At 42.1% G+C, this 10,109-nt stretch overlaps 1 protein-coding gene across 1 annotated transcript; it reads right to left on the bottom strand.

Moving 5' to 3' along the window:
• Positions 1 to 1,455: 1,455 nt before the first annotated feature.
• LOC124539641 lies at positions 1,456 to 3,203 on the bottom strand. The gene is made up of 2 exons (XM_047116941.1): positions 1,722 to 3,203; positions 1,456 to 1,620 (listed from the first exon to the last, which is right to left on the bottom strand). Exons 1-2 carry the CDS (start codon positions 3,201 to 3,203, stop codon positions 1,456 to 1,458), a joined length of 1,647 nt encoding a protein of 548 aa, XP_046972897.1.
• Between the last annotated feature and the right edge of the window lie 6,906 nt (positions 3,204 to 10,109).

Genomic DNA, 10,109 nt, shown 5'->3' with positions numbered 1-10,109 from the left:
CAGACACTCGTCGAACAGCTCCCGAAGCCTTACACCTAGGAATTCCAGGGCGTCGCACAGAACACGCCCTGGAACCCCGTCCGGACCCGGCGCCGTGTTCTTGGCCCTCAGACGACTGAGAGCCATCTCCATCTCCCGCTCCGTGATCAGTGGTGGAGCCACTGCGTCTTCGATCACGGAGCGGGGAGCCATCTGCGGAGGGACATGCTCGCCTGGATGGGGAAAGAGTTCCCCAACCAGGCGTAGGAGGAGTTCCGGTGTCATCGTCTCGGTGACGGGGGCGCCTTGATTGCGGAATTTCCCGCGTACACCGCGGTACGGGCGCCCCCACGGATCTCGATTGAGACCCGCTAGAAGCTCCTCCCTGGCCTTTTCCTTGGCCTTGCTTATCGCCAGCTGCAGATCTTTTTTCAACTGACGATAAGCGTCCAGCATCCGTCCCTCCAGTTCCATGTCGAGACCGTTGCGCCTTCGACATCGGACGTAGGCCCTTCGCGCCCGGCAGCACGTCGCCCGCAGGTCGGCGATTTCGGGCGACCACCAATAGACGTGCCGGCGCGGAACCCTGCGCCGGGTCCGAGGCATGGCCGCATCGCAGACCTCCTTGAGGGAACTGCGCATGCAGCCCGCCAGCTCCTCAGCGCTGGCGCCCTCCCTCCTCCCCGCGGAACCCCATCGTTGCACAATGGCGGCCTCCTTGACCAGCTCTCGATCGACCTGGCCGAGAGACCACCTCGGCAGCGTGGTCGGTACCCTTTGGGGTTCCGCCGGCCTGCGAGAGGTGGAGATCTCGAATCGGATGTATCGGTGATCCGATAGGGTCTCCACCTCCTCCTCCACTCTCCAATCGACCACTCTGCGTGCTATTGCAGGGGTGGCGAACGAGACGTCCACCACGGAACCCCCCTGATGGCGCACGCAGGTTTGGACCTGCCCCCTGTTGAGAAGGGACAGGTCGGAGAGCAGGGCCCACACCTGGACGGCCCTCCCTCGCGGGTTCGTGACGGGGTTGCCCCAGGCACGCGACTTCGCGTTGAGGTCTCCGAGAACCATTATCGGTTTCGGCGACTGCCTGGCCACCGCAGCTCTGACTAAGCCGAGATATGTCTCGAACTCAACCAGACTGCGGTTAGGGGAGAAGTACGTACCGACGACGACGTATTCCCCCCACCCCACCACTACGTAGCCCGAGCCCCTCTCGATGAGTGAGAGGAGGGGCCCCGTTCCGCTTCTCGTGAGGACCACCACGGTGTCGTCCGAGTCCCCAAGCCAATGAGGCAGGGGAGGGACGAAATAGGGCTCACAGGCCACCGCCAGGTCTACCTGCCACTCCGCCATCGACTGCAGCAGCAGGTCCTGCGCTCCGGCGGCGTGGTTTACATTCGCTTGGAGGAAACTCAGTTGTCCGTGCATTTTTTGGTTCGTTGAGCTTCCTCCGATGCCTGACGGCTACATTCACTTGCGGCGGTCCTGGTTCCTTGGACCGACTTGCCTTTCGTGTGGGGAGGGTTGCAGTCCTTTCCACCCATCGAATGCCCTGAGGGCCTTCCAGCCTCTGCACAAACTGCGCAATGAGCTGCTGCAAAGCACGTCGGTGCCAGGTGTCCTGCACCTCCACACCTGTAGCACAGCGAACTCCTGTCGACTTTTGACGGGCAGAGGGCTCTCGTGTGCCCGAGACCAAAGCACCGAAAACAGCGAAGAGGTTGCTGCTCCAGGACCCTGACCCTAGCAGAGCTCCATCCCACTAGGAGCCTTCCGTTGGTGGCCAGGGTCTTAGCCGCCACCGTTGGGCACTTCACAGTAGCCATGCCCACTCCCGCAGGACCAATGCCGACAGTCCCGACCCGGACAGAGTCAACTTGGCAATTACCAACCCTGGCTATGGCTGCGGCCAGCTTGGTCTTTGTGACGGAGTCGTCCAGCCCCGTGATCCTCAACTCAGTCATCCTCACTGGTAGAACGACGTTGGCCACTCCATCCAAGGCGACGCGGAGCTTATCGGCCAGACGCCCAGCCTGCTCCTGGCTTTGCGACTTGGGCAGCTCCAGGACCCTAGCGCCGGTGGCAGCGCGGCGAATTTTTATGCCCTCCCCAATGCCTAGCTGCGCCAGGTCAACGCTTTGCTCGGCCTTTTCTAGCACCTGAGCGTACGTCACTCCCTTCACCTCTGCCTCAGGCTGCAGCGAGATGATTACGGCCGCGGTGCGGGGCATGGATATTTTGCCCTTCTTCGGAGCTACCGTCGGGGTGGTTGTGGGTTTGCTTGCGACTGGTGGGGAAGGTTTCTTCTTTTTCCCTTTTCGGACAACAGTGGCCCAACTTTCTTCCTGTCCCGTACCAGCCTGGGCTGAAGGGGCGGGCGTTCTAGCTGGTGGTGGTACCGTTGCAGCTGAAGTTGTCCTGCTACTTTTGGCCTGCTTCTGCTTTTTAGGAGCAGAAGCCGTGAGTGGCGACGAGGGTCTCGGTGCGTCCAACTCTTCAGTTGCAGCTGGTGGGCTGCTTACTCTAGGGGGAGGGAGTCTGGCGTCCAGCATCGCACCGATCGAGATCGTGATGAACTCTCTCAGTTCATCAATAATTTCAACGCTGGATGGCGTGGCCGTAGAAGGCCCACTCAAAGCCGTCATGGTCGCCCTCATGTCGGCGAACTCCCTCCTGTGAGCCTTCAGTTCCTCTTTGAGGTTTTCGACCTCCCGGCGAAGGCGACTATTGTCCGCCTGCAGACGCCGTGTCTCTTCTGCCTCGGTGCGAGAAGAGAGGACCTCGACTATCGCCTGTAGGGCGGCCGCAGATTCCTTGAGGCTTTTAATATAGCCGAACTTGAGGTTGCCCGACTTTTTAGCAACTGTGAGGATAGCGGCTACGTTGCGCGCCGCCTCCGCCTGCAATTCATCCGCTCCGAGCGTCGCCGGGTCTGCCATGTTGTTTGTCACCGACGATGACGGCACTACTGCGTCCTTCCCTTCCGTTGGTGCCTTTTTAAAGGCACGGCTACGGAGGGCCCTCTCGAAGGCAACTTCCCGTTCCTCCTCCTCCTTTCGCTTTAATTCGGCCCGAGCTCGGGTGAGGCCGTTATCTTTATTTTTGCCACGGCGGTGGGCAACGGGTCTTGCCGTCTTTCCTCCTTCGCTTCCGGTGTCGGAGTCGTCGGTCTCCAGCGATCGATGTTTTCCGACAGAGGCCTCTGATGCGGTCTCCATCTCCGAATCCATCCAAATCTACCAAATCTAGTCAGACAAGATTATCCCACACGACAGGTACGATCCATAGGTTCTGATAATGTTATGTCATCTTTGTGTGAGATTCATCCGCGTGAGAAGAAAATGACTATATTAAAAAATCAAAGTTAGCCTAATGTGCAACCGAAACGAGCGTTAGATTTGGGAAAATTGGAACAAAATTTTATAAATCCCTGTACAAGGTCATCTGAATTGATATACCAAATGACAACTGGGAGGGTGTGGGGGGCTTTTTCCGATTTCCCGAGTGGAAATCGAGAAAACGAGTACGGGGCGATGATCTGGGGGTGGATCCGAGTAGGATTCACGAAAAAAAGCGGTCAAAATCGAACAAAATTTTTATATGAAAATATTTAATACTACGTAACGGGTAGGACTTAGCGAAATTATTATAGAAAAATTTAAAAGTAAAAAAGTGAAAAAAATATGAAATTAAACGATTAAATTAGTTAATATAAACAAAAATAAGACGAAAATGTGTAGTGAGAAAATGCGATATCTCTAATATTTTAGAAAATAGCAAGCCTGTAAGGAGACCGTGTTTCGATCGCTTAGGTAACCTCGGTTTTGAGGGTGGGTGTCTTTTCCGATTTCCCGAGTGGAAATCGAGAAAACGAGTACGGGGCGATGATCTGGGGGTGGATCCGAGTAGGATTCACGAAAAAAAGCGGTCAAAATCGAACAAAATTTTTATATGAAAATATTTAATACTACGTAACGGGTAGGACTTAGCGAAATTATTATAGAAAAATTTAAAAGTAAAAAAGTGAAAAAAATATGAAATTAAACGATTAAATTAGTTAATATAAACAAAAATAAGACGAAAATGTGTAGTGAGAAAATGCGATATCTCTAATATTTTAGAAAATAGCAAGCCTGTAAGGAGACCGTGTTTCGATCGCTTAGGTAACCTCGGTTTTGAGGGTGGGTGTCTTTTCCGATTTCCCGAGTGGAAATCGAGAAAACGAGTACGGGGCGATGATCTGGGGGTGGATCCGAGTAGGATTCACGAAAAAAAGCGGTCAAAATCGAACAAAATTTTTATATGAAAATATTTAATACTACGTAACGGGTAGGACTTAGCGAAATTATTATAGAAAAATTTAAAAGTAAAAAAGTGAAAAAAATATGAAATTAAACGATTAAATTAGTTAATATAAACAAAAATAAGACGAAAATGTGTAGTGAGAAAATGCGATATCTCTAATATTTTAGAAAATAGCAAGCCTGTAAGGAGACCGTGTTTCGATCGCTTAGGTAACCTCGGTTTTGAGGGTGGGTGTCTTTTCCGATTTCCCGAGTGGAAATCGAGGAAAACGAGTACGGGGCGATGATCTGGGGGTGGATCCGAGTAGGATTCACGAAAAAAAGCGGTCAAAATCGAACAAAATTTTTATATGAAAATATTTAATACTACGTAACGGGTAGGACTTAGCGAAATTATTATAGAAAAATTTAAAAGTAAAAAAGTGAAAAAAATATGAAATTAAACGATTAAATTAGTTAATATAAACAAAAATAAGACGAAAATGTGTAGTGAGAAAATGCGATATCTCTAATATTTTAGAAAATAGCAAGCCTGTAAGGAGACCGTGTTTCGATCGCTTAGGTAACCTCGGTTTTGAGGGTGGGTGTCTTTTCCGATTTCCCGAGTGGAAATCGAGAAAACGAGTACGGGGCGATGATCTGGGGGTGGATCCGAGTAGGATTCACGAAAAAAAGCGGTCAAAATCAATCGAACAAAATTTTTATATGAAAATATTTAATACTACGTAACGGGTAGGACTTAGCGAAATTATTATAGAAAAATTTAAAAGTAAAAAAGTGAAAAAAATATGAAATTAAACGATTAAATTAGTTAATATAAACAAAAAATAAGACGAAAATGTGTAGTGAGAAAATGCGATATCTCTAATATTTTAGAAAATAGCAAGCCTGTAAGGAGACCGTGTTTCGATCGCTTAGGTAACCTCGGTTTTGAGGGTGGGTGTCTTTTCCGATTTCCCGAGTGGAAATCGAGGAAAACGAGTACGGGGCGATGATCTGGGGGTGGATCCGAGTAGGATTCACGAAAAAAAGCGGTCAAAATCGAACAAAATTTTTATATGAAAATATTTAATACTACGTAACGGGTAGGACTTAGCGAAATTATTATAGAAAAATTTAAAAGTAAAAAAGTGAAAAAAAATATGAAATTAAACGATTAAATTAGTTAATATAAACAAAAAATAAGACGAAAATGTGTAGTGAGAAAATGCGATATCTCTAATATTTTAGAAATAGCAAGCCTGTAAGGAGACCGTGTTTCGATCGCTTAGGTAACCTCGGTTTTTGAGGGTGGGTGTCTTTTCCGATTTCCCGAGTGGAAATCGAGGAAAACGAGTACGGGGCGATGATCTAGGGGTGGATCCGAGTAGGATTCACGAAAAAAAGCGGTCAAAATCGAACAAAATTTTTATATGAAAATATTAATACTACGTAACGGGTAGGACTTAGCGAAATTATTATAGAAAAATTTAAAAGTAAAAAAGTGAAAAAAATATGAAATTAAACGATTAAATTAGTTAATATAAACAAAAATAAGACGAAAATGTGTAGTGAGAAAATGCGATATCTCTAATATTTTAGAAAATAGCAAGCCTGTAAGGAGACCGTGTTTCGATCGCTTAGGTAACCTCGGTTTTGAGGGTGGGTGTCTTTTCCGATTTCCCGAGTGGAAATCGAGAAAACGAGTACGGGGCGATGATCTGGGGGTGGATCCGAGTAGGATTCACGAAAAAAAGCGGTCAAAATCGAACAAAATTTTTATATGAAAATATTTAATACTACGTAAACGGGTAGGACTTAGCGAAATTATTATAGAAAAATTTAAAAGTAAAAAAAGTGAAAAAAATATGAAATTAAACGATTAAATTAGTTAATATAAACAAAAATAAGACGAAAATGTGTAGTGAGAAAATGCGATATCTCTAATATTTTAGAAAATAGCAAGCCTGTCGAATTACGACGTTACTGGGTCATGGTGAATTATGTTTCGTATGGGGTCTTAGGTGCGAGTGTTGGTCGTTTATACTGCCATAAATACGGAGTGCAAGTTATGGCTTTCAGAATTACGAGATCACTTGTTATATAGTCTGATATAATATATATTTCTGGAAGTCAAAATAAAAAGCAAATCCTAGTGATTTTGCTATTGGTTATCCTATTTGCTGTATGATAAACTTAATAATTAGTAAATATAACATTAACAGAATGATATGAGACCTCTTTGGAGGTTTACTGAGCTGCTTTCAAATGCGATTGCCAAATACCAATAGTAAATTTATGTTTTTTTTTTATTAACAGAAACGACTTCAAGTAAATCTTTTAATATATTTTGGTAAAATTGTTTTCGTTAGAAATTGTTTAATCGTTAGACAAAGAACCAAAACTCTTTTAAAATATTATTTATTATTAATATTTATTATTGTGATATTTTGGTACCACTGATTCCTGCCTAACTGATTTTGGTTGTAGGGTTTTGAACACTCTTTTTTTAATAAATAAATAAATATGAGACAACACCACATACATTCATCCAAATGTAAGTAGCTGAAGCACTTGTGTTATGGAAAATCAGAAGTAACGACGGTACCACAAACACCCAGACCCAAGACAACATAGAAAACTAAATCGACTCAGCCGGGAATCGAACATCGTCGAAGTACAACTAAGACACCAAGTACAACTATTACAAAATATGTAATAGATGAGAGATACCTGCAAAGATGACCTTGAATTTGACCCCTATAAACATAATTTTAATAGTTTATATTATAATACAATATTGTGTTGATTTACGTCCTTTCGCTTCTATCTTGTCGTCGATAACACACACAATGATATTTTTTATATGTAACAAACGCACATCGCCGTCAAAAGTAATACTCGTTTATTAGCCACCCCCCATCCCCCCTGCACGGAAACACACGAAGTTGTTCGACGACGTCCGAGTTCCGACATGCCGATAATGTCCAGTGAAATACTAGCGAAACTAAAGTTTTCAAACGATATGCCCACAAAGACGTAATATTTATGGATATGACATTGATTAAATGGCGGCTCAGTGGTTAGATCTCGTCTTAAGTAGAGAACAGATTCAAATTCGAAATTAACAATTAAAACTATACCTTTTCTTTGTTTAAATTTTTTTTTTATGTTTTCTTTACAATTTAATTTTTTTTTTGTAGTTTATTTCTTCGTCAGTTTTCAAATTCACTTCTTTATCGAATCTTAAACTCATAGTAACTTTTGAATCTAAACATCAAATCATTGCGACGCAATATGTCATTCTTGATCGGTAAAGCAGATTATCGCTCATACCGATCACACGAAAATAGATCTTAAGGTGACGAACCTTTTCTTACCCCGACTGTACATCACCTGTATATTATGAAGAATTCGACACTTTGTACGTTAGCTTCCCAAATAAATAAATAAATAAATAAAAATAAATAAATTTTCACGAAAATAGGTTTTAAATACTTGTTTTACTGTTATGACGAGGTTTCAGCAAAGTCCATCCTCCTTATCCCTATTCTACTTGTGGTCGGCGCAGCATGTCTTCTCCTTCCATACTTCTCTATCAGATGTCATCTCACAAGTAACATTCTTTCTAACCATATCACCTTTCACACAATCCATCCATCGTTACCTTGGTCGTCCTCTACCTCTATATCCATCTACATCCATGCTCAAGGCCTTCCTCACACTATGTATCAGCAAAGTAAATACTCAAAAAGCACAAACATATTTATTTTACTTTAGATTAATTACATTATGAGACCCTTTGAGGCTTTTCACGAAATTCAGATACATCTTTGGTCTCGATGTGTCTGATATTGTAACCATAAAAAACTATGGCTTAAAAATAAATAATCGTGTATAAAATAAATTATTGTTTTTCATGAAAATCTAAAAGAAAATTTGAACAAATAATGAGTACTCGAGTGAGGGCAAGTGTGTCGTTTCTCCGCTGAAGATATTTATTTAATAATTATTTTTCATAAGTAGGTACTACATCGTTGAAGCTCGTAGGATGTCAAAACAATACAATATTTAATTAACTTCACCGAGTATTTCGTTTTTTAAATTCATTTACGTAACTGTATGTACCTAAATGTCAAAAATATTATTTTAAAAAGTTAAACAAAAGTCTGACGAAAATAAAATCGTAAACCCAAGAACTTGTTCTAAAACTATTATTATACATGTAATAAATTTGGAGTATTTGTTTGTATACAATTAACCGCTTTTTGCTTCATGCAAATGTATGTTTATTCGGTACATACAACAAAATAACATTTGTTTCAATTTTTGTTTGTATGTCTGTATGTTTGTTCCTGCTCATTTCTGGAACAGTTGGATCGATTTTGACGGGACTTTATACGGTCCATTCAAAATAATATTTTTTTCAATTTTTGTTTGTATGTTTGTTCCGGCTAATCTTTGAAACGGCTGGATCGGTTTTGATGAGACTTTGACTGGTTGATAGCTGGCATAATAAGAAGTAACTTAAGCTTGTTTTATTAAGAATAATAATAAAGTCACGCTGTAATTTCCTAATACTAACTCCGCTGTCCCGTCGGGTGTCACCAACGATTTAATACCACAAAAGCTGCCTAATACATATTTAATAAGTTATAATAAAATCTGCGAATTTAATAATAACTTTTTATTATATTCAAACTCGGACGAATTCGCGGCTACAGCTATTATGTAATAATAATGTCAACACAAATATGAACTGTGACGTCACTGTATATAAGAATAACATACAAATTTGAAAGTTATAAACAGTACGCGTCTGTTTGATCAAAATCGTATAAGGAAGTTCAATTAATTTGGCGAACAGGTTGAACGACCTTCAGCGTACAATATCAACAACAAATTTTATTATTCATCGTCTTAAAGATACGAGTTTCACAAAAACTTACATTTTAAATATAGACCTGTTTCGTCGACAGAGTATTTTGTATTCAAAAGTTGAAAACATCGATTCAATAATGTCGTAAGTCGTTAATGGTTTCTTATGCGCATTACTATTGAAGATAACAATATCTGTACTTATTTTTATTGTGTTTTTATTAAAATCAAGAGTTATTTTTGATAATATACCTTTGCAATACCAAAAAGACATATAAAGTATTGCTGTGTTCCAGTATAGTATGCACAAATATCTATTCATTTGACAACTTACCAAGTGGTACCTATTGATCTGTTTATCTGCCGTCTTTCATTCCTTACATTCCAGGATGCTGCTAACAAAACATTTTTTTATAGATCAGGTATTTATGTCGAGCTTTTAACCCAGGCGCAGGGGGCCTTAAAAGCTAGTTTCTTGGTGATAGATAAACAAGATGATTCAAACCAGTCCTGGTAGGTACCACCTAGTCATCATATATTCCACCGCCAAGCAGCAGTACCTACTCACTAATGTTGTATTAGGATTTAAAGGGTAAGTAAGCAAGTGTAATTACAGGCATAAGAGACATAACACCTTACCTAACAATTTTAATGAGACGATGGAAATATAAGAAATGATTAATATTCTTCCAGAGCCATTGTTTTTAGGTAGTGCGGACATAATACTGTCAGATAGCGCAATAAACTAACTAATGAGCCACTAAGAGCCACTGAAATATATGACTTAAAAAACTAAATATTAAGGTACGAGGATTCAAATACATAGTGTGTAATTCAGTAATACCATTGCTCATCCAGCTCTCTAACTCATTGGTTTCCCATCGCTCGGTGTGCTACATTTAAATGAATATAAGCTTCACGCGCGTCCCATTTCCTCCCACTTATTTGCTTTTTAATATTGCA

The sequence above is a fragment of the Vanessa cardui genome, chromosome 23 (assembly GCF_905220365.1).
Source record: "Vanessa cardui chromosome 23, ilVanCard2.1, whole genome shotgun sequence".
In the NCBI taxonomy this organism is placed as follows: Eukaryota; Metazoa; Arthropoda; class Insecta; order Lepidoptera; family Nymphalidae; genus Vanessa; species Vanessa cardui.
This window is presented reverse-complemented; position numbering and strand designations above follow the sequence as displayed.

Excerpts from the sequence above, each read along its gene's own strand:
- LOC124539641 (XM_047116941.1), bottom strand. The coding sequence starts at position 3,203 with ATGGAGACCGCATCAGAGGCCTCTGTCGGAAAACATCGATCGCTGGAG. Across the intron at positions 1,621-1,721 it reads GGAGCTCTGCTAGGGTCAGG|GTGTGGAGGTGCAGGACACC; the intron begins GTCCTGGAGCAG and ends GCTGTGCTACAG.